Source organism: Phlebotomus papatasi, chromosome 1 (genome assembly GCF_024763615.1).
Source record: "Phlebotomus papatasi isolate M1 chromosome 1, Ppap_2.1, whole genome shotgun sequence".
Lineage (NCBI taxonomy): Eukaryota > Metazoa > Arthropoda > Insecta > Diptera > Psychodidae > Phlebotomus > Phlebotomus papatasi.
In genome coordinates this window covers 26,540,838-26,565,801 of record NC_077222.1, presented here as the reverse complement: position 1 = coordinate 26,565,801, position 24,964 = coordinate 26,540,838, and the positions used below count along the sequence as shown (strand labels likewise).

General features: G+C 35.2%; 3 protein-coding genes across 4 annotated transcripts in view; 2 read left to right on the top strand and 1 right to left on the bottom strand.

The window, feature by feature from the left end:
* Positions 1–2,294: 2,294 nt before the first annotated feature.
* Positions 2,295–7,741, bottom strand: LOC129798352 (eukaryotic translation initiation factor 4E type 2). 2 transcript variants are annotated; one of them, XM_055841470.1, is made up of 6 exons: positions 7,430–7,741; positions 7,073–7,250; positions 6,871–6,996; positions 3,164–3,340; positions 2,776–2,912; positions 2,295–2,695 (listed from the first exon to the last, which is right to left on the bottom strand). In XM_055841470.1, exons 1-6 carry the CDS (start codon positions 7,444–7,446, stop codon positions 2,665–2,667), a joined length of 666 nt encoding a protein of 221 aa, XP_055697445.1. In that variant the 5' UTR covers positions 7,447–7,741; the 3' UTR covers positions 2,295–2,664. The 2 variants fall into 2 exon arrangements, with proteins under 2 accessions (XP_055697445.1, XP_055697443.1); XM_055841468.1 differs by having other exon boundaries at positions 2,776–2,918; positions 7,430–7,650.
* Positions 7,742–11,370: 3,629 nt separating this feature from the next.
* On the top strand, positions 11,371–13,849 carry LOC129798338 (adipocyte plasma membrane-associated protein Hemomucin-like). Its single transcript, XM_055841447.1, has 2 exons — positions 11,371–11,604; positions 11,775–13,849. The coding sequence occupies exons 1-2, from the start codon at positions 11,489–11,491 to the stop codon at positions 13,219–13,221; spliced, it is 1,563 nt and encodes a 520-aa protein (XP_055697422.1). The 5' UTR covers positions 11,371–11,488; the 3' UTR covers positions 13,222–13,849.
* Positions 13,850–22,877: 9,028 nt separating this feature from the next.
* The window catches only part of LOC129798347 (uncharacterized), a 43,433-nt gene continuing 41,346 nt past the window's right edge, over positions 22,878–24,964 (top strand). The window contains exon 1 of the mRNA XM_055841464.1: positions 22,878–23,344. The gene's annotated coding sequence lies outside the window, so the exon portion shown is untranslated. The remainder of the gene's footprint in view (positions 23,345–24,964) is intronic.

Here is a 24,964-nt window from a genome sequence, read left to right as displayed (position 1 = left end):
CGTGAAGGCCTTGTTCATGGAACATTGTGCAAGCATTATTATATTATTATTATTTTCCAAATATTTTCTACCATAGGAATTTAAGTGGAATCAGTATTGAAATACTCTTGGTAAACTATGGAAATTTCTTAACAAGGTCCATTAGGAATTGCATGGGAAATATTCCCTTCGTTTTTCCGGATTTTCCAAAGCTTGCTTAAGATTTCTTGGGGAAATCTCTAGGAAATTTCCTACGGAGAAGGTATGAAAAATTCACTAGCCTGTTTATGGAAAATTTATTTCCATTTTGGTTTATGATAATTTTTTGACAGCGCAACATTTTTTTAAAATTTTAATTGAGTTAATTTTTTTAATTTAATATCAAAATGAATACCAAACAAGAATCCCCCAAATATTTTCAATTGGATTGAAGTCAGGAGTTCAAGAGGTTAGGTGGCCAAGCCAAGATTTTGATATTCAGAGCTCGAAATTCAATTCGAGAATATAGAATAATCTCGTGAAAGTAGTAAAATTTTGTAAATAAGTTCAATTGGTTTCAAAATTGAATTGGTTTTCTCTGACAAGGGGGGTCATCGAGTCATCAAATTCTGATTGGCTTCATATTAAGAACATAGACGGGGATGGGCATCATAAGGATTGTGTCATACTCAAAAAGTGCTAATTTTTTTCTTTAAAGAAAAGCGCTAAGAGTGATTTCATAAACTGTATATGATAAAGAAAGTCCTAGAATCAGCAGACGCAGCGGTGGCGCAGCGGGCTAGTGGATGGTATTTATAACGCAAAGGTCTCGAGTTCGATTCTTGCTTAGCGCCGTTTTATTATTTATTTTTTTTATTCCTATTATTTTTTTAATCAAATATACATTTTACAAAACAATATTGAATTTAATTTTCAAATATAGCAAAATGCCACATATCGTGATTTTGTGCAGATTATTGATTATAATAATTCTCTATCCTTTATACATAGATTTATTGATATATTTTTCAAGACACATTGCTTAGGCAAATGTTTTAAAAAATAAATAAAAATAACGCTATGTATATCTAGGACAAATAAGACCATATGAGGATGAATTCTTAATTTCTATTCCTTAAAAAAAAAGATCAGCAGACGCGTCGTAAAAGAGCTTTTAAAACGCTACTTTAGTTAAACATTCATATTAGGAGTATATTACAATGCAAAGCAAATATTAGTATATCAATGAAAAAAACGGTCAGTGATAAAAAAAACGATAAAAAATGTATATCTGATTAAAAAAAATAATAGGAATAAAAAAAATAAACAATAAAACGGCGCTAAGCAAGAATCGAACTCGAGACCTTTGCGTTATAGATACCATCCGCTAGCCCGCTGCGCCACTGCTGCGTCTGCTGGTTCTAGGATTTTCTTTATGATATACAGTTTACGAAATCACTCTTAACGCTTTTTTTTAAAGGAAAAAATTAACAGTTTTTGAGTATGACACAATCCTTATGATGCCCAACCCCGTCTATGTTCTTAATATGAAGCTAATCAGAATTTGATGACTCGATGACCTCCCTTGTGAGAAATCCATGAAATTAATTTTCACTTAAGGATATACTTCAGTCGAGATGTTTTTTTGGAAAAAGTTTAAATAGAACATCAAAGAGCATGGATATAATATTTCAAGCAGAGAATTTAGCAAGAAGTACAGGAAATATCTCTATATAGGCTGGGAAAGTTCAGTACCCTCTTTCAAGGAAGCCCCGAGGATCTCGTGTAAGAAATCGTACTCTTCTTCTTCTTTTAAACATAATTCCAAATTCAATTTAGCTCAACTGAATTTGGAATGCGAAAGACTGAGATAGACATTATGCAAAGCGTATGAGAGATAAATTGATCCGAATTTCGACTTCATGAAATTTCCCTGATCTAAAAGGTGTGCCAGAACCATAAACTTAAGTTTCTTGTTGCTGAAATTAGTCGCATAAAGAGGCACAAACGTGTAAGTGATTAGCTTAGTTCTCTTCTGCCAAAAATATGTTCACTTTTCACATCTTTACTTATTTGACTTACTTATTTCAATTTCCACCCAAGCCAGAAATAGGAAGCTTCAGGAAGACATTCTGCTCCACTTTCAAGCTAAAGAAACAAAAAAAATCAACGTGCGTGTCTCTGAGGCAATTCCCAGATCACCAATCCTCCAAGTATGCCAAACATTGAGACTAATTTGTCATTCCTTGCTCTGGCAAATCCCTGTGGGAAGTTTTTGCGACCTGTGGATCATCCCCACCCCATCAACTCCCACGCAATACAATGACAAGATATTGTTTTTTTCTGTAAAACAAATGTTTTATTCTGAATCGAAAATCCACAAATTTTATGAACTTCTTTTCCTCTCGGTAAGTTTTTTCCTGTTTTTTTCATTCTCTTTGTTTTTTGTCCGAAAAAAACAAGCTGTGTTTTGTTGGCAGAAAGTCCAGAAACTCCTTTTTGTCACTTTGTCACTATTTTTATTTTTTTCCTCTGAATATTTTTCGGGATATTTTCTTTGTCTTTTTCTTGGTGAATGGATTGATGAGGGATGCTATTTAACAATTTTTTTCTCGGTATTTTTTCTCTCATTTTTAATTCTTCTGATCAAAAAAATAGGAGACTCAGGATGAAAAGGAGAATTGAGGTTCTTTCTGGAGGATAAGCTCAACTCTTATTTAGTAATGTTTTTGATTTTCTGCAAAATGTTTAAAAATTATTCTTTAATATTCCATCTTTTAAATTAATTTATTTAAAGCTGAAAGAAAATTAACTCACTTTAAGCTATCACAGTGTGGCTTATACTCCATGGGAGTATTCGGAGGTAAGTTGAGAATCCGTCTGAGTGTGTCCCTTATCCTAGCTGTGCTCGCTTGGTCTGTCGCCGTGCGATTCCACACGGAGAGCAGGTCCTCCTGAAACTCAATATCATGCAAAATGAGCCACCATTAGTCCGTATTACACAAACTAATCCAACAAAAAAAAAAACACTGGAAACACGAAAAAGCTCAAATCAACTTTTCAGTACATACAAACTTCTAATGTTCACCGCTAGTGGCGCTGAAATCACAATTTCCTAAAAGTCAAATTTTGAAACTCATCGTTTTTCCAGTATTTTTGCTTCCATCATTTAATAAATCGCTGGAAAAATTTAGAGATAACCTACCGGGAACTTGGTGCACAGGACAACTCCGCAGATTTCGGGCCCCACAAGAAATTGTTCACCCAGCATCGCCATGCAAACAGTTTCCCAGGCACGATCAATCTTATTCTTGCGAAGTTTTATCACCCATTTCCCGCCTTTGGCATTGCCGGGATCCTCCCACATTGGCTTTATTCCACTCTGCAAGGCAAAGGGCTTTGATTATCCTCCAAAATCCGGAAAATCACCCTTATATAACTCATTGTAATTTTTGTGAATGGATTCGTATCGTTTTGGACACTATGAATAGGTTATTTCATGCTTTACAGCTTATTGGAACACTGCAAGTTTGGCTAATCACCGCCAGTGGCGCATTAGTATTATTTTTTTTTTAATTTAAATATACAATAACGAATATTTGATAGGAAGCAAATATTCATGGCAGAGCGTTGCAGGCTTTGCAGAATGCTCGGACTCCTAACTTAAATACTATACCTCAAAAGTACTTTCACGTCATTTACCATTTACCGATTCGCAACCGAATTGTAATAATAATAATAATAATAATAATGCTGGCACAACATTCCATGAATGAACAAGGCCTTCACGCAAGGGGATTTCTAGACATGAATTATTATTTTTTCTTGTACGGGATGAGGTTGTCAGTCCCATGTCCGTGGAATCAATTGCAATGAAGCTCACTGGATGCAATCCGTACACCTTTAATGCCAGAAAAATCCCTGGTGACCTAAAGAGGATTCGAACCCGGGACACTTGTATCATAGAGCGAGTGCTCTACCACTTGACTCATTGAGTGCCCAACCGAATTGTACCGATTCATAAATCACTCAAAAGTCCCCCAAAGTAGCTTAGAAGTAATAAAATTGATTTTTGATTAAAAAAATAGTTCATAACCGATTGCAATCGGTTCAGGCTTGTCAAGAATTTCAAGACCTTTCCAAGGAGCCAAAACCTGATACCATTCGGTTGAGAAATACGCTCTCTACAGCCTTTTTAACATTTAAACTTGAAAACCAGTTAATAGGAATGATTCAATGGTATTTTCCTATAAGAACGAAATATCCGCCTGGATAATTTCTAAAACATCGCCAAAAATTAAAAAAAAATCGCACGACACGTTTCGATCAATCCCAAAAAGCATGTGAAAGTCAAAATTTTGTCCCAGAAATGTATCTTTTTTCAAAAACCTTGAAAAAAGTTCCGATTTCACGATTTTCTTCGGGTTTTCTTAGTTTAAATATGAAATACACTAAGGAATTGATTTTTTTTAAACAAAAATTACGAACTGCAAATTTTTCGCAATTAAGAGGGAGTAGGGTAAAGTGATATAATTTGGAATTAGTGTTACAAGTTGGACAATTCGCCGGTATAAGTTGGACATGGCTTTCTTCTTGATAAATACAGTACAAAATTTGTTTTTAAGCACAAGGAACCAAATTATAAAACTAAAGCATTATGCCCAACGCACAATAACTTTTGTTTAGTAAACATGTTTTTGACATTGAAATGAGAGTGAGTGAGATCTAGATCTAGTCATCTCGCTCACTCTCATGGGAAATTTTGAAAACATGTTTACAAACAAAAGTTATTGTGCGCTGGTCGTTAAAAATATACAAATAAAAATGAAGTACTAAATTTATCAAGAAAAAAAGCCCTGTCCAAATTGTACCATTGTCCAACTACCAGAAGGGGGCTACCAGAAGGGGTGATGGACGAAGAGTTTGGTCAGTATGGTTAAAAAGTCTTCTTTAAGTCTTGTTCCTATGCTGTATTTCAACTTTCTATCTTTTCTCAGAAAGGAGTTATAAGGTAAAATGCTCTCATTTTGTATGAGGGCTACCAGAAAGGGGGACAGAGGAGGGAGATATTATACATGGTTTAAAAGTATTCCCTAAGCTTTGTTCCCTTGTCGAATTTCAGCTTTCTACCTCCTCTTAGAAATGAGTTATAAGGTAAAACGCCCTCATTTTGTATGGGGGCTATCAGAATGGAGGGTGGGGGGAGGGGGTGATATGCATGGATAAAAACTTTAAGTCATACAGTGACCCTATACCGAATTTCATCAAGATCACTTTAGCCGTTCTTGCGTAATTCGTTGTCAAAACAGCGATTTATCGAAAGGATAAAGGCATTTTTACAAGGACTCCCAGCGTTTATGGTCCTGGGTCCCGGCAATTTTTCAATCTTATATCAGTACCTACAAAATGCGCCTACTCTCGTTTGTGGCGATTCCGGGACCAGCGCCCATATAGTTTTGACCATTCTCCTTTATCAAGACAAAAATCCCTGTCCAAATTGTACCATTGTGCAACTTTTACCACTGTCCAACTTGTACCACTTTACCCTAGTGCGACGAGGCGCTTAAGAAAAATTCAAGAATCTTGATCGTTTCCTTCTCCTTCAAAGAAAAATCCCGAAAAACAGCTAAGTTTTGGTTTTCTAATTGACACTCTCCCCTTAATTCACAATGCATTAGGGGGGAGTCTAAATTAGGAGACCAAAAATTAACTGTCTTCTTTTTTTGGTTTTACGCGATTTTTTATAGAGGGACACGATCATTTCTTTATTTTTGTAACAAAAAAAGTCAATTAGTATAGAAAATATCGTACTTCAAACTTGGAACATCGATGCTTATAAGCAGACTGTCCAAAATTATGAGCCCTTACCCTATAGTGTCCGAAACTGTGCTATTTATCTTGTCGCCACTGTATATGCATGCAATACGTTTGTGAAACAGATACAAATTTTGGTTTCATGAATTTTCCTGATTTAAAAGGTGTGTCGCGTTTTATGATTTAAAATATTTTATATGATAATTATTTAAAGAACGTGTGAATAAGACCTTATTGAGCATAATCGCGTTGAGAAAAGAATATTTATTAAATGCTTTAATTCAGAAATTTGAGAAAATCGAATTTTTCTTTAGGAAAGCTTCTCTAAATTATTAAATTTTGATTTTTCTCTCAAATCTGAATGTTCCAATCCCCCCAGAAGCTTTGAAAGGAGCCCCCAAGGAGAAGGAAACCCACCCAAGAAGACCCTGTCCTCTCAGTCAGTATATTTCATTGCTTCTCAAAATTCTCTTCTTAACACTTTCGTTTCCCCAATCGTCTCATTTGAATATTTATAAATTCAGCAAAAACGTGTTTATTTTGCGTTGTGATGGCACACACAAAAGACGAGAAGCTTGTCTGTGGCCTCCGTGGCCAGAGAGAATCACCAAAATATCACTTATTTTTGCGCCAAACTGTGTTATCACGACAGTGCTTCACGTGTCTATTAATTAAACTGATAACGTGGCATTTTGCACTGGAAATACCATCGAATTTTATCAATAAGATTTCCCGGAGTATCATGCGTGCACTATAATTAGCTATTTCCGTGCAGAAATGCCTTGTTGGGGGGCTTTTCCGCAAAGAGAAGATTTTCCCTCCATTTCTCCAGTCGAAATCTTCTCCGTTGCACTTGATGCAATTTCCTGTGCTCCCCACCCGCGGCGCTGATTGCACCGCGTAAACTTTTGTTTTCAATCCGGGAAACGCTTACGGGAGGATTTGGGAGCGAAAATAGGAGGGAAATTGGGGCCAGGGAGCAGGGGAATTGATGGTAAATTAGTGAAGAGATATCAAAGTATCTCTGGAGGAGCTTTATTTGATCAAATGGAGGATAGAAGGTGAGAAAATGGGGGATTATTTGAGGATTGTGCCTACCTTAAAGAGATGGAGTTCACGATAGGGCTTCAATGCAGTCGGCTTAATGAGGTGACAATAGAGTGACCACCACTGCTCCACACTGGCACACCTGCCCACAATGTGCAGAGACTTCCCATACTCCTGCTGCAGTGGCAAAAAAGAGAAAGGAAAGCACGTGAGCTTCCAGTTTTGGACTCGGCCTCTTTTTGGGGCTTCCTACCTCAGTGGCTTTCACTTGTGTTATAGATGTCCGGTGGCAGCCCTTCTTGGCAAACCACAGACAGTAATTGTACTGCAATTTGTGCTCTCCAGGTCCAGGTTCCAATGGTCCAAGCTGTTCTATGTCGAACTCAGTCTCAGTGTCACTCTCTTCACTGTCACTTATATAGGGCTTAACCCTGCCGGAAGACAAAAAAATACCATCATTAGAACCCATTAGTCATCCCCTACAACCCTTCAGGCCCATTTCAGGACATTTTTCCCAGCAATTTAGCATGGGAAATGAGGTGAAAATGCCTGAATTTCTTAACCTACATCTTTTTCCCAGTGTGACTCGCTCTCTCTCTCTCACACTTACATGTCAAACTTGGACATCCTTTGCAAGCAGGTTTTATCACTCTCAAACTATATTTAGGATTACTCCTTGTACTCTATAATATACTCTGTACACTCAACTTTAACTTTTTGGCCACTTTTTTCCTCTCAATTCACTTTTTCACGGATATTTTGCTGAATTTCTCAACACAAGCAATCGGTCTTTTTTCTCTCGCCAAATTTCTACTGACATGTCAATATTTCCGGCACGCACCAACACTTTCTCCGAAGAAACCCTGCTGATCGCAAGTGTCTCCGCTAAATCGAAAATCCAACTAGTTGCACGCAACTAACAAGCAACTTAATAATTTTAACAGCAATTACTAAACTTTTTCTTGCTAAATTCTCTTAAATTGATCTTTCTGTAAATCCATTTTAGTTCTCGAACAGATAAATTAATAATTTGTACCATAAAATTGCCGAAACAAGTTTAAAATTCCATGTCGCGCTCATTTCGAATCACTGAACGACTAATCCCAACAAAAAGTCAATCTGCAACTTGTATTCCATGGAACAGTCCAAGGATGTCGTATGACATGGAAATAAATTTATAATTTAGTAAAAAAAAATAAATATATAGATTAGGGTGGGAGCAAGAAAAGAACTTCCATGCATGTTTAAGGCTATAATTTTATATAAATGAGATACCCCGGAGCAATTTCCGAACTGATCTTTTTGCCATGAGACAAAAAAATATTTTATAGGAACTAAATATTTAACTCTTTCGCGTCACGCTTTTACTCAGCAAGTGAATTCATGTAAAATTGAGTTTTTCCTAATGCTTTATGATCAAATATAATAGTTCTGAGAGGAAAAAAAATTTCCATTGCGTGAAAGCTCGGAAAAACTCCGAGTCATATATGACATATGACCCTATTGTCGGCAAGGGAAGTATACATACCATTTTCAAAATCCATTCAATACAATTGCACAATATGGGACGCTTGCAGAATTCTCTAAAATATTGCAAAATTATGTTATAATTCATCAGATATATGATGAAATGTCCAGGAGCAAGATATTTTCCTTCTGGATTTCACAAAGAAAAACAATATCCCAACTGTCCCAACTACATTGTTGGCACGAACACGCTTTCACAAACTTTCCCTTTGACGACAATAGGGTCATATATGACCCGGGAAATTCTACGCGCTTTTTTGGAAAATTGAGAGTAGTTTATTATATCAAAATATGCAATATACAATCTTTGGATATTCTAACTATTTTGTGTTTCTAAAGAACTTATTCCTGAAAAAAATAAATGAATATAAAAAATTTTGAAAAAGAAAAATCATTTCACAAAGTTCGAAATTCGTGATTTTTGATCTCAAGTATTTTCTTTTCCTGAATATATCTGGAGTCTTGAGAAAATTAGCCAAGAATCTTACATCCTTCTATTATGATGTCGTGCACAAACAGATAGATTTCAATTAATGTAAATAGTCAAAAAAAAAACTTTTTTCACCGGGTCATATATGACCCTAATGACGTGAAAGTGTTAATCACGACAAGGACAAGAGTAAAGACTGGTCAGTAAAAAATTCCATTTTAGTCAGTGAAAAATAAAGTCATACATAGATTTCAGTTTATTTTGATCAATTTATTATAAATTTAAATCAAACTAAAATTTTCAGGATCTAATTTCTTTATTTTCTTTTTGCCATAATACTTCAATATTTTCTATCATTAACAATTTATAATTTCTGTTTTATTTATACATACACTTAGTAACTAAATATAATTTTTACTGACCAATAGGACCAATACGACAGTGAAACACAACCTAACTAGTCGCTAGTTTTTATTTTTCATTTCAAGTTATTTCAATGATTTTCTTGCCTTCAAGGCTTTTAAGTTAGAAAATGAACCCAGAGTGCTATAGGTGTAGTTACTTCGTCACGAGAGCTTCGCCAGTGCCAACGACTCCTTCCTGTATATGTACCATAGAGACGATAGGTAGAGGTTAGAATGTATTTGATCAAGGACACTCTACTGTCCTTGCTCTACCTATCGTCTATGGTACGATATACAGGAGTCGTTGCAAGTGCACATCATCGTGTGTGCGAGGAGTTCGTCAATTGTCGTCAATTGTCCGAGAAACGCTTCGCGAAACCCACATTTTGCATCGTGAAACCCGAGAAATCCAAAAATTGCATCGCGAAACCCGAGAAACCCAGTGTCTGCATCGTGAAACCCGAGAAACCCAAAAATTGCATCGCCGAGAAAGTCAAAAATTGCATAGCGAAACCCGAGAAACCCACTTTTTGCATCGCGAAACTCGAGAAACCAGAAACCCTTGTCAGAAAAAAATGAAAATGAGTTACCCCTTGCGAAGTACCTCGTTTAAAGACAGTTTCGCGTTCCGGGAGTCTGGGAAGGAATTGGGGCGCTTTAAATTAGTGTTTTAACGTCGAGGATGGAACATAGGATGATTAGAATCGAACCAAATAGTAAAAAAAAAACATTGCAACTATCGTGGTGACGTTAAAGTTTAACCAAATATCAAAAATCGTTCTCATATGAATGGCAAATACAAAATTCGGTCGAAGAATATTTTCGATTCACTGTTGTTGATTAAAGACTGAATTCTCACGTAATGTTTTTTTTTTAATATTTTTAATTTCATTTAATTGTAGGGGAAGTGGGACACCTTTGAAATTGGGATTTTTCTCCTATGTTTAAGTGGAACTGAGCTATATCATAATGTAATTTAGCTTCTCAAACTGTTTGAGAAGTTCCAATAAGGTTTAATTTTATTTAAAAATAGATGAAAAATCTCAATTTCAAAGATGCCCTACTTCGCCCTGCACTAAATTTATATTTTAATAATAATCCGGAAATTTTCTAATCCGGACGATATGGACGGTTACATTTAAAATAATTTTGAGGTCATGTATGCTTGTGTGTTCAGCAATGAAAATGAATTATCCTGTGAGGTTTTTGTTTAATAAATGAAGTATAATCACTGAGAGAAAAACGGGTATGCGATTAACATTTTTTCCTCATAACTTTAACACTTTTAAGGTGTAAAAATATATCAACATTTTTATGTTAATTTTACACCTTTTTAATGGTAAAATTAACATGAAAAGGGGTAACTTTAACCCCTAATACACCTAAAAAGCATATACACCGATTTCGGATCAATACTGCAGGGTAAAATAAACATTTCCGGCATGTTATTTTAACTTTTTCGGATTTCTCTCAGTGATAGCATAGAATTCTCTAATTATGTCTTTTTAAGCTTCTTTAAAACTTTTATTATAATTCTAGAAAAAAAAACTTGTATTATATTTTCGAGACGTTGAACAAATTCAAAAAATTTACCTGGATTACAAAGTTGACATCTGTCATATTGTCTCCCAATCATCCGGATAACGAAGCGAGCACTGTATGTTACGAATTTATTTCATTACATGGCAATAACATTATGAGTATGATGATCGTAGCAATTGTAAATTAAATTTGACATTTTAGCAAAATATTTATCAAAAATTGAAGTAAAGATTACAGCAGACTCTTCGATATCCGGCTGACTGGGGGACAAAATGACATTTAGGTTTTTTGAATGATCAACGGTTTTTCTATTTTGTGCAGTGTGAATTTATTTTCTGTCTGACAAAGAAAAAGAGAATTTTCTTCATGGTGTGCTTATGTTTCATTTTTTATCACAATTATGTATTAAAAACTTCGATACAATGTTAATAATACTTTAATTCACTCTGGACAAACTTCATGTTTAGTGAAAATAATTTTGAATATATCAACCGCCAGTGTTTGGCAGCTGTCACCCGGATATCGAAGTGCTGGATATCGAAGAGTCTACTGTATTTTATTTTTTATTTACTAATACCGTAGGTGAGGACACGTCCACTGACTATTTAGACAAATCCATGTAATTTCCAACTTCTTCTTAAGCATAAGCTTTTTTATTGGGCATCCGGCAATTTCGTCATGTCATATGAGTTGGACAGTTTAGTTGAAGTGGAAGTGTAGCTCGCGGAAAAAGTGATTAAAAACACGCAATAAAAACCACATAAAGATGGGTTTGTGCTGCAGATGTGTTAAGAGATTCCTCTACTTCCTGGCATTCTTTTTCTTGGTGGTACTCCTGCCGGGAGTTCCGCCTCACACGACTTTTCCCTTTTCTCCCGTCGAGTAAGTGTGTGGAAGTTATTTCTTTTTAAGTTTGAGAGTGTTTTTTGCAATGTCTTGGACATTGGGGCCTTCTGTTGACCCTTGGCCTCTATTCCGCTGAAGGGGAATTGTGTGATTTAATTGCCGGAGATACGAAGGTGAGGTGATGACGTTTGCTTTGGCTTTTGCAGAGTTGGCCAACCTGCTGAATTGCAGGGTGTTCTGGAACTGAATGGGTACCTGAATGAAGGCGAGAGACTGCTTGAGGGTAGGGTCCATGGGCCTGAGCACCTTCTGGCTGTGGGTGGGAGCATTTATACAGGTATCCAGGGGGGTGAGGTGATCCGTATTAATGGTGATCATATAACACACGTGGCGAAATTTGGGGCGCCCTGTGAGGGAGCTTATGAGGAAGCCAAGTGTGGACGTCCCCTGGGAATGTCACTGGACGTCAAGAAGGATCATCTGATCGTAGCGGATGCTTTCTATGGGATCTGGCAGGTGAATCTGGTGAATGGGAAGAAGCAGCTTTTGGTGTCTATGAATCAGGAAGTTAAAGGAACTACTCCTCGTCGCCCAAAGATTGCCAATTCGGTGGCTGTGCACAGTTCTGGAGATATCTACTGGACAGACTCGTGTTCGGACTTTGGTCTGGACGATGGGATGTTCACAATGCTGGCAAATCCGGCTGGAAGGCTCATTCACTACGATCGGGCAAGGAATGTCAGCACAACCTTGATTGATGAAATGCTCTTTGCTAATGGGCTTCTGCTGAGTCCAGGAGAGGAATTTATCGTTGTGGCAGAAACTGGAGCTAGTAGATTGAGAAAATACTATCTCAAAGGAGAGAGGAAGGGAACGTGGCAAGTCTTCTTGGACAATCTACCAGGACATCCGGATAACTTATCACCGGCTGAAGATGGATTCTGGGTGCCACTTGTTGCACCAAGCGACAAGGAGAATCCTTCCCTTTTGGGCTCTTTGGCCAAAGTTCCGCTGGTCCGGAAATTCCTTCTGCGATTGGTGTATCTTATTCAGACACCCTTCCGGCTCATCTCGAACGCTGTGCCAAATGTCTACACACAGAAAATCTATCATGCTATTGGACACTTTGAGACTTCCAATTGGCTCTTTGGACCACGCGTTACAATCCTCAAAGTTGATTGGACGGGAAAGATTGTAGCGGCTCTACATGGCACTGATGGCCAACTCGGTGGAATTTGTCATTTGCTGCAGGTGGGCGAGCACTATTACCTGGGATCGCCGTTCAGCAAGTACATGGGAAGGGTGAAGGTGCCTCAGCATTTGATGAGCAAAAAGGACACGCCAACTACCACAACTCCCCGGCCAACGACGACAACGTCAAAACCAACGACGACAGCGCCACCGCCAAAGCCAACGACGACAACGCCACCACCAACGACCACAACAACGCCTAAACCAACAACTACCACCACCACCACCACCCCTAAACCAACCACAACCACCCCGCCGCCCACAAAAGCCCCTCCCAAAACGACAGAAGCACCCCCAAAGCAGACCATTCCCATCCACGAGGATATTCCCAGTGACACAAAGCCCCCACCAGCTCCCAAGCTCAAAGTCATCAAGAAGGGTGGGGAACATGGAGAACTCTAAAGGACTTCCAGGCTCAGCATTTTCGCCTACACACATTCATGCAATTTTCTCAAAACGGGTGACATTTCTAGGGCAGCTCCTTTCCCCAAAATCTCGCGGGGAGATTTATCTGGGCAGCAATATTTGGGATATAAAGTGTATGATATAGATTTAAACTTACGGTGAACGCGACAATTTCCAACTAGCAATCACAATTAAAATGATACTCATACGAACAAAAAACATCGCTATGCAAATCGGCGCTACTGAGATTCCATTTATCTTTTCTTCGTCAATTTTTCGTTAAGAATCTCTAAAAATTTGTTTCGGCGAAATTTTTCTAGCAAAAAAGTTGGATGTTTATTTCATCAAGGTGTAATGTTTTTTTTTCAGATAGGTGACCGAATCACCTTTATTTCTCTTTGTGAATTACTCTTAGATAAACAAAACATACCTTGATTAACTTATCATTTGTCAAAGGCATTTACTTTTATTGCTGTACAATAAAGCTTGTAGAATGCTAAGAATAGGAATAATAGTGGGTAATTCAGTACTAAATTGCGATCTAAAAATGATGAACAAGGCACTTTTTGTAGAACTTTTGTGAATTTTTTTTAAAGGTTCATTAAAATGACTGTTAAATATTCTACAGATCGTCTTTTATTGAGTAAAGATCCGGCCTCTATCGCATTTCTTCATCTGCGAAATTTGCACTTTGTGGACTTGTTTGTCGAAATGCAAATAATGATAAGTTTGTTGAGAAAGTGAGGCATTCAAAAGAAGGTGAGATAAGGGGGCTGATAAAGCTAAATAAGCACATAGGAAAAATGGTAAATAAATAAGATCAAGTCATTGCAATTTTGTATAGCCCAGACAAAAATGGTTGAATTCGTTGAATTGAATAAACATGTTTTGTTCTTTTAACTTCAACTTATCATAATTCCTACCTAAAGAATCTTGATCAAGGGGGAGAGTGTTGTTGTCAAATTTCTCCATCGGAAATATTTTCTTTATTTAAACAAAAATCCGTATCAAACTGGTTCGTGGAAAATCTCTATGATTGTGATAATGTGATAATGTGATAATGATAATGATTAAAGATCTGAAAAGAGGGAGTCATCCATGATTATCTATTTTATTCTAACCCTAACTTTTCATATCTGAGCAGTCGACTTGCCCTCTTTAAATCGCTATAAATCCTTTCTTTCCTTTCAATATAAATTTCCCTATAAATAGAACATTCTATAAGCTTGCATAATCCCTATTTTCCTTGTTTCCTACTTACAGGTTTTCAATAGATTTCACAGATTCTAGTCTCGCGTGTTCGTCCTCGGAATCTCTTTCACAAAATGACATTTCATTTCTGCTATGGCAACACTAAACTAAACAATGGCTGACCCCTCACATTTAGTACATTCTCATTTCAAATTCGAATCTGCAACAGAGAGATTACGGTTAGTAGTGGTGTACAACCAAGATGTTTCAAGGTGAGCCCGGTGGATAAATGCGAAAATGATGACGTACTTTTACCCGACTGGTACAATGCTCACGACTCATATTCGTCAGACATTTGTAATAGGAAACGTTGTGGTTCTCGAGAAGAGGAAATAGAAGTACAGTAGGACCTCGATAGAGTCAATCTCCATTAGAGTCAACAGCAAGGGGGAAATATTAGGATCAGAAGTGGTGTACAACTAAAAATAAAGTGCTTGGAAGTCTTTGGAAGTGGGAGTGTCCGAAAATAAAGTCATCTCTGTCTAATTCCGAATTTTGAAGACTATACGCCACTTTTAGCTCAGATTTTAAATTCGAGTGGCCGAAAAAGTTTTTTTTACATTTTACAAGTTCGGTTATGATAATAATTCGGAGTAAATAACGCTAAAATTTATTATAGCTTAAGGAGTAGCTATTATAACTTATACTTAAGGAGTATCCCGTAGGTTTCCTCTAGCTTTTTGCTTTTACTGGTATGATTATATTGTCTTACATCCCTCTAATGCTGAGTATCCTTCTTATAAGTCGATATGTCCTTTGAAGGGCTTTTAAATACGTAAGGAGCGAAAAGGTACCTTTGTAGTATTTAATGTTAAATGTTAGTCGAATTTTGGAAAGGCCTGAGTGTTGGACTTCCAAAAAAAAAGCATTTTGGAGGTTTATTTAGATCGTGTTTAAATTATTGAAGAATGGCTTAGAAAATTTCGATATAAGGATATAATTATTGAAAAGATCAACTTTACTTTAAATGGTCTCTAACATTGATGGCAATATTGTGAGTATTCGAGTGGAAAAAAATTAACGAATTGAAGAGATTATCAAGATTTTGGAAAACAATAATTCGATAGTATTTCGCTATTTAGAAAAGCTTCAATGTGTTTAAAAGCTCGATACATAGGTCCCACATTTTTTCACTTCAAGGAATAAGGAAAACTGTAGGAATTGTATGAACTGTATTACGGGTTATTATGGTACTTTACGGGTTATTATGGTATGCTTAATCTCTAGACTGGTAAAGAGATCAATGCGGACAAAGACAAGCTGCTGGATAGGGTAAAGTGATATAAGTTGGACATAGTGTTACAAGTTGGACATGGCTTTTTTCTTGATAAATACAGTATACAAAATTTGTTTTTAAGCACAAGGAACCAAATTATAAAACTAAAGCATTAAAAATATACAAATAAAAATGAAGTACTAAATTTATCAAGAAAAAAGCTCTGTCCAACTTGTACCACTTTACCCTACTACGACAAAGCCCAAGAAAGAAGAAAAGTGAAGAAAATTGTGAAAAACGGCGTTAGAGAAATTCTACAAAATTGTAAAAAAGTGTGCCCCCTTTCCCTCTACATGTACTGTGAACATCCTGACCCAATTAATGAATGAATTTCAGAGAACATTTAAAAGACTTGAGTAAGTGCAAGAGAAATTTTATATATTGAATTGATGAATAAAGAGTGGCTTCTTTTTCTTTTTGCTCCAGTCACTGATGAAGGCTTGGAGACCGAGCCGAAAGCTCTGGAAAAAGTTGATGAGTTTTCCCTGAGTGAATTGTATTTTCCCGACGATTTCCGGAATTCCCACCTAGTTATGTTCATTTACTTTTTTTTCTTGATTTTTGAGTTAATCATTTAAATTTTCTATTTTTGAAAAAGAAAGCTCCTAATATCACTTTAATGATAAAAAATTATAACAAATGTTGAATATTGCTTAAAATTTAAAGTGTGAAAAAAGAGATAGGGGGAGGCTTTGAACTTTCGCACACAAAAATGATGTTCAAGTTCAGTGATTTTTTCTGACTACCATGCAAACCGTATGGATTCTCCAACTATGCCAAAAAAATGTCTTACTTATAAGGTTCATAATCCCACCAAACAAAATCCCAGGAAATCCTTAGATTTTCCTCCAGAGGAAAATGAAAATTGAATGGCGATTTGTCCGATAGATGAATCAAGTTTCTATTATCGCACACGATTCACGCCATCATTGAACACCCCATTTTCACCGTAAATTTTGCACCGGACACTAAAAGTTGCACATCATTGTTTAAAGGGAACTCTAATCTACTTGATTAAACCATTTTTATAAGAAATAAAACATTTTAATATCACTTTTTTGGAACTTTTATGAGAGATGTTTTATTGACATTAAAAACCATTTTTTTGCTTGATTCTACGAGAATTTCACTCCGGAAACGGTTAAATCTGATGAATACTTTCTTGAAAAGTCCAAATATCACCAAATTTACACGAATCAATAAGTTTTTAAAGCTAAAAATTGACTAAAACTTTGCAAGCGAGAAGACCACACAAGATTCCACCATTCCTCCACGGAGCCGGATATGCACAAAAACCTTTGAATGCGCATCATTGAAGATTTCCCTGTTCCTGCAGCTGCAGGAATCGGGATTTAGCACAGATATTGAGCTTCAGCAGGTGAACAAGCTAAAATTTTCACAAAACATCTTCTTACGGACAATTTCTTTTCTTTGACATGAAAAACAACACAATAGTGAGGTTATGTCAAAGATTGTCAAAAACCAGTTGTAAACTGTGTGAGCTTATTGTAGATGTGATTCTTTCATTGCACATTCAGTTTGTGCAAGCTTGAAAAATATTTTTATATCAAAGAAATGCAAAATTGCTTAATAATTACTCAACTGCAACCTATTTGAGTCAAATTACTTCTTGTTTATCAACTTTACGATTTTTAAGTTTTCCTTTTTAGTGGTGGATCAAATCGGTAGATTACAATAGATGTGAATATGAGGGATCGCATCTAAAATGAAGTTTCTTGGAAAATGTGAGAGAAGCCATGTCTTCTATGTGCGATCGATGAATCTGAGTCAAGTTTGTGAATTTTGTTCCACCCACAAAAAGTGCCTGTTCAGCCTAAAAGATTTTTACTTAAATCTGATTCCTAATAACCCTTCTACCCTGTGTGATAGTAGTTTTTCAGAAAAGTGATATTAATTGTGCACAATCGTATGAAATATTGCACAGCAAAATTACAGTTTTGGACCTGTTTTTAATTTTTGTTTCCTAAAACTAGGGGAAAAGGATTAGACTCCCAATTTTTTCAGGAAAGGTGTGATTTAAGACTAGCTACTAAAATATATAGCCATCAGTGAAAGTTATAAAGTAATACCGGAGAAATTCGAAGTGTCCGATGGTAGCGTATGTGCGAAACATCAAAGCCTCCCCCTACGTAGATTCACAACAGGAAGTTCACAAATATAAATCTACCCCGATTATTTTGTGACAATTTAAAGAAATTAAACAATTTTTATTTTTCTGAAAAACTGAGTTGTCACCCTGATTTGCGGCTATTGTAACTTATACCCTAGGCAAAGCACGATCCAGTTTCAAAATTTATGTGCCAAATTTGGAATAACTTGCAATATCGGACACTTCTTTTGTTTCTCAAAACTCAACAAATGAGCGTCGACTCACGAACTCTACGAGTTCTGTAAGTGCAACTTTGAAAAATTTGCTGTACGATATTACACACAAAGCACTGTGCATTTTTATTCGAAATTGAATGATTTAGAAATTTTAAAGCAATTTTCCTCAAATTATTTGTCAATTTTGTTTTTTAATATACAAATATGTATTGCTTTCAAATAATGAACTTTCTAGATAGAGAATACACTTGAAACATTTCTCGTTCTCCGAAGAAATAATTTAATATTTATCTAAATAAATTTATATTAAAAAAAAAACTTTGAAATAATAATACAAGAAACTCATATTTAATTTTTATTATTTATTTTCTATTTAAAGATTTTTTCCGTGTAATTTCACTTTCACAGAAGCCACAGGTGTTGTTTTTGGTTTTTCAACCAATTGCAAGCATAAATTACAACAAAAACATTTTATGATGAGCTATAAAAGTAAAAGAAATCATCCTAATGGTTTATGCACGAGTATTGCGAGTTGTGCTTTTTATTTTCCTTGTAGAAATCGCAAGGATATTTTTTTGAAATAAAAATCCAATACAAGTTTCAGACTTTAATATCAAACCAAAAAATAATAATAATGATGTAACGAACAAAAAAATGAACTTCTTGATTACATAGTGGAAACTTTTGACTCTCTGAACTTAAATCGGTTCAATTTAAACTTTTTATCTTGACCTACAAACGGATCTCTAATATAGTTTGTAAGCATGATAAAACAACAAATTTATTAAATTCAATCAAAGGAATTTATTTAACCAAAAAGATCTAATTGCAAATTTGACTTTATGATGAAATCGTACGAATATTTACAGAAGTATGCAAGTAATGATTCATTCCATTTTCTCTGAGAAAATTAATAGGGTCGTGAATGTGCATGAAAGTTTTGTGAAAGATGAGAATTTTCGTACTTTCAGTGCAATTTGATAGAAGAGCAGAAAGTCAATTGGGGTTGAGATTGAAAACAAACACACAATGATTAAATACTATGAGGAATTAGCTTCCAAATTGTGGTTTTCAAACACAAATCTTATATACCCGTTGGGATTTGTGCGGGATCAAATGATATGCTAAACTTTATCGTTTAATACGAATAGAATGCAAATATCCAATTTAACAAAACGAAAAATTTTAATTTCATTAATTCTAATGAAAAGAAGGAAAGCCGCTTCAAAGTTAAAGCTTCTTGACCAAAGGAAATAGTGCTACTAAATCATATATTTTTGAAGGAAATATCATTGCAAAAATCGTCATTGAAACAAAAAATTAAATAAAAATCAAGTGAAGACATTAGAGCATGCATTTGCAGGCAACTTCTGGTCGCTTCCACAATTTGTAAATGAAATATGTAAGAGTTATATATAACATAAATAAAGAGAAATAAGTTGGTAGCTAACTTATTCCAAAGACCTCTCAAAATTGTCGACTTAAAAATAAAAAGATTACTGATTCTACTTACAATGAAATGGGAAATTCCTGTCGATTTCGTCGATTTCATCAATTTAGTACAGCCAAGATTCTTTTGCAATTTATAAAATTATATATTGAATATTAGCATACGAAAAGGCACTGTACAAATAGGTAGACAAAAAAATTAAATTTCATCAACAAAATAATAAAAACGCACTTCTGCGATTTGAGTGGGACTTATAGTATTTTGCTGTATTGAGATAAAAGCTCTCAAACTATTAATTACATATTTTTATATATTATTTCAAGTGGAACTTTTTATAAGAGACGTATAATGTTGAAGGAAGCTTGAAATATTCACATTTTACTTAATTTTTGCATTTAATTTGTTTTTTTTTTATCGTTTTTATTTCTAAAATGTCACTATTACACTTAATTGCAGTCACACTGACTGATATATATTTTCGATTAAAAAATGACGGAGAAACTAATACCCAGTTTTTTAATTATGAAAGATTGAAAATTAAAACTTGAATAAAAAATCAAGAAATAATTTATAATAATAACAGCTCTTTATAAATAAGTTTGTTCTGGAGCAAAAGATTTGTAAAATAGATTACCTACAAACCTTTAACTCCAAGGTATTAACTGTAGAAACCTTTTTGTAGTGATGCAAAATTACAAATACGGCTGTAAACCAGTGATAAGCCCAGATAAGCTTATTGTAACTGAGATTCTTTACAGGAGACCTCGATATGCGTGCAACTCGGGGTGCTTGCAACTCGGAATGCGTGAAAATTCGATTGTGAGTTGAATTTTGGGGGTAAAGAATCGCGTCGAGTAAACTTTTTTGTCGGTCGAAATGGATAAAATTGGTTCGACGGGATTCTTTACCCCAAAAATTCAACTCACAATCGATTTTTCACACATTTCGAGTTTTAAGCACCCCAAGTTGCACGCATATCGCGGTCTCCTGTAAAGAATCTCAGCTAACATAAGCTTATCTGGGCTTATCACGGTTTTTCAATATTTTTTAATGAATTTGACCCATTATTATTAGCTAGTCCAAGCTTTAAATTTCCTTAAAAGAACCATAGGGCATATCCATTAAGAACATAAAAAATTGAGTTATCGGAAGCTTGAGTCGTCCGAAGGTAGCGCTCTTTTCCCTAATTTTACTCAAAGAGTTTAACTAAATGGGTGAAACTGTGCAATCATTTGCTATATTTTTACACACATATACACATTTTCAGATTACACATTTTTATGTAATAATTGTGCTGTAATTTAGGTTTTTGATTAATCAAAATTTGATATTATCCTTTCCTTTTTTTTCTTGCTAATTTGGCAAAAAATCGAAACTTTCCCTTCTATTCCTATCTACCGCACTTTGCCATAGGGGAGACCGGGGAGGTTTGGGACACTTTTTCATGTTTTGACTTTGAGACACTATTCCAAAAAACCCCGATAGTGTATTACAATTTTATGCGGTCTATAGGATACTTATGGGTATTGCCTTTATAAAAAGTAGTCGATAGAACTTGGAAAACAACTGAGTTTTCTTGGAGAAGATAAAACATTTTACTTGACGCTTTGTCCCAAACCTCCCCGATGTGGGGCAGTATGGGACGCAAAAGGGGATGTTTGGGACGCGTTTTTTCTCGCATAATTTGTATTACTGGAACACGTTAATTAATTTTAAATACCAGATTAAAAATATTTCTGATAGAAATAAAAATGTTTCATCTTTTATTTACACTTAGAAATTAATATCAATTTTATTTGTACAGTAGAGTCATTTATTGTCAATCAATTATTTAAAGTATTTTCTTCTTATTTTCCATCGACCTCTCTTTTCTTTTTTTTTATTCTAAATATTGCAATCATGATTATCAAATTCCTCAGGCGAGTAGATTTTCTTGCAACTCTTAGTTTTGAACTCATTGATGGATTCCTGTTTGATTTTACGACAACTGCATTGTACCTGTTTTCTTATTATTTCTCTGAATTAGCTCTGGAAAACTTGTTCGAGAAATTTTCGAAAAAAATAGTTTTTAACTAGATTGGGCAAAGATCGAATATCCTCTGAGAAGGAATTATTGATTCCCAAGACAACGACGGTTTAATTGTCCCTGTAGTTAGAGAAATCTGCTTCACTGGTAAAGTTTGCACAAGAGGGTAATTTCCAGTGGAAACTGGGCAATACTCTTCATTTTGACAATAAATAATTGCATACCACCTACAATCTTGTCGAAAATCAACGTCCCATTCATCCCCTGTCAGGTGTCCCAAACATCCCCACGTGTAGTTTTGGTATTTAAAACCTTTACGTAAAAAAGAAGAGTGTTTAGTCTCTGAAACTTTTATAAAAATATGTTCCCAGATTACACTGCTACCTAATGAGATAAAAAAGTTTTGATTATATATCGCTGATATAAAATACAAAGAGGAAAACTGGGACGTCAAAATATACAATTTTTATCAATTTAAAAAAAAATGTTGATAGAATTACAACAATAAAACTGAGGATATCCATTCTTTTAGTCAAGATACATCTTAATATTGCCTACGATACAGTAATGGTTAAATCCCATTTATTTCAAAAATTAATTGAAAAAATCGCCTTGTCCCACACTACCTCTGTCCCAAACCTCCCCGGTCACCCCTACATAATATTTTTTTGCCTGCCTTTAACAAGTTTCAAAATATCATCCCAGTGGTAAAGGGTTAAAAAGTTTGAAGGCACGAATTAAAGGATTAAAGCTTTAACATATTAGAATCTGGAGGGGATATATCATATTTGCCATCTTAAAAACAGATTTTGAGTTTGTGGTTGTTAAGCTATTTCTACGGGAATTAAAACTTGTACTTACAGTGTCACTGGAGATGCACGTGAGGGTATATATACCTGTAAAGCAAAAATGATCTTCTTTATTGCTAAGAATTATAGACACGCAGGAATCTTGCCGTTTTTATTGTCTTTTGTGATTAAGGAAAATTTAATCCTAAACCAACAGCATATTTTCAAACATTTAAATATTTTTCCTTTTAACACGCCTGATGGTGCGATTTCTATCTTTCATGTCTTGTGCCACAGACAACATCCATCGTGCCTGTTTTCCCTCGTGGATGATGTTCTTTGCCCCCATGCGTCTGGTGGAAATTTTTCTCACGGTGGCTGGGAAGCCAAGAGGGTGGGCCACGGGAGCCACAACGGATGGATGGGGTTGGACAGGGGGCCCCGGGGGATCCGTGTCAGGACTCTGATCTTGCGCACAGGCATCCAGAGACGTCTCTTGTGTAATTGAGACATGGGGTGGTGTCGTGTGAGTTCCATTCAGTAGGACACTGAGGTTTGTCGTGAGTGGAAGCTTTTTGTAATATTTGTCCATTTTTTCCGTGGTGGTTGAAAATAGGGGGTGATTTTCTTCTTTGCCACAATATTTTTTTTGCGGCTGATTTACAGCCATTGAGAAAAGTGAGAGATCCTTTTTGCGCCAAATTCGGGCCACTCTTTCGTTCGCACATGAGGAAAACTTATGTAATAATCAATAAGTCTGAAATATCGAGACACACAATTATTACACCATTTCGCCTCGTGAGGAAGTCCACCGAAGAAGCTGTGAGAGAGTTTTGTGCCCCAGAAAGATAAAGATAAACCGAGATAATTGCGTGTAGAACTTTTTTTTCTTCCTCCTTATTCTTGCCTCAAAGCCAATAACGAAAGGACGACACTTTTGTGCCAGAGAAAGAACCTCAAAAGCTCAAGACCTGCAAAAAAAAGTGAGTGTTTGTGTGTTATTTTGTGTTAAAGTATTTCCCTTCTTAAAACAATTTCATCGCCCAATGGCCTCAGTAAATAAGTAAAATGTCTCATTTAATAAATTATTTCGCAATTGCAAGATTAGTTTGTGGGCAGCTTGAAGATGGGGAAAAGCAAAAGAACAAAAAAAGGGATAAGAAATGTGTGAGAGCTTTGGGACGATTTGAGGCAAAAGAATGATACAAGAAATCTCAATTAACTATCCGAACACAACCATTTAATTCACTCGGCAGGAGAAAAGCTCAAAAGCACCCCGAGAGAATACCCTTCTCCTTTTTGGTTCTTTCTATATGAATTTTTAGGGGGTACTCCATTGACACGATAAGAGACAAAAGCAGGGTTGGAATGAGTTGGTGATAAAGAAAACATTCTATAGAAGTGTTTGCTGACTTACATGTAATTAAAGATTTTTGCGCGTCTTTTTCTTGCTCGAAAATTAGAAGAGAATTCGCTGTGTTTTATGTCACATACTTCCGTTGAAATTTATATAAATAACAATACCATGTCTTTTTTGCTAACTTTGAATATCCAATATCTGTCATATTCTTACATTATTAATATTCAGATGATTCAGATTATTAATTATTCTTTCGGAATTTATGTTTCAAAATTATTTTCTGAAGAATGCCCTGATAGCACAGTTGCTTATACAAATGATTGTAAAATAGATATATACACAGAAAAAATATTTCGCAAAATTGTTCGTAAATGTTTGTATAAATTCCCCAGAGAACTAACGAAACACTTGTAAAGCGTACACTGAGAAAAATGGGGGTGCGATTAACTTTTTTTCCTCATAATTTTAACACTTTTAAGATGTAAAAATATATCAACATTTTTTAATGTTAATTTTACACCTTTTTAAGGGTAAAATTAACATAAAAAGGGTAATTTTAACCCCTAATACACCTAAAAAGCATAATATTTACACGGATTTCGGATCAATACTGCAGGGTAAAATAAACAATCCGGAATGTTATTTTAACTTTTTCGGATTTCTCTCAGTGTATAGGGTCAAAGGAACACCTCTTCGACAGCGAACCCCTATTGACACTTTTGTCAAAATGTTGAAATTTGTTTAATGTATCCAATAAAATAATTCATTAATCTGCGCTTTTTAATAAGGATAAGTTTTCGAATTTCGTATTTCAAATGATAGGGTAAGTAAGGCTAATTCAAAACATACTCTAAATGGAAATTTTTCTCTACTCCAAATGGAAACATTATTGTTTTCACGATAAATACAGTACTAAATTATTAAATTTATATATTTTCTATACCACAGTTTCATTATTTAGTTAATTTTGCTCCAAACAAAGCAAAAATCGATTCATATTCACAAATTTTAGTTTGTTAATTTCTCTGAAAAATTAATAGTGTACCTTTTCATCATTGAATTTTTCATCAATCGACCATGTTTTCCAATGAAAAACACAATAAGGTGACTATTGTTTATTCGTTTTGTTTAACATTTAATGCCACAGTTCTGGCTAATTTTAGTTAAATTAAATGCTAATCTTTATTGTTAACGGTACGTGAAGTTTTCAAATGAAATAATTACGTATATTTCGTGAACAAAA

What these genes read in the sequence shown, in the direction of transcription:
- LOC129798352 (XM_055841468.1), bottom strand. An exon ending in CACAAGTGAAAGCCACTGAG is followed by an intron (nt 6,997 to 7,072) that starts GTAGGAAGCCCC and finishes TTGCCACTGCAG; the next exon opens with CAGGAGTATGGGAAGTCTCT. An exon ending in TCCTGTGCACCAAGTTCCCG is followed by an intron (nt 2,919 to 3,163) that starts GTAGGTTATCTC and finishes CATGATATTGAG; the next exon opens with TTTCAGGAGGACCTGCTCTC.
- LOC129798338 (XM_055841447.1), top strand. Translation starts at nt 11,489, where the DNA reads ATGGGTTTGTGCTGCAGATGTGTTAAGAGATTCCTCTACTTCCTGGCA. An exon ending in TTTCCCTTTTCTCCCGTCGA is followed by an intron (nt 11,605 to 11,774) that starts GTAAGTGTGTGG and finishes TGGCTTTTGCAG; the next exon opens with AGTTGGCCAACCTGCTGAAT.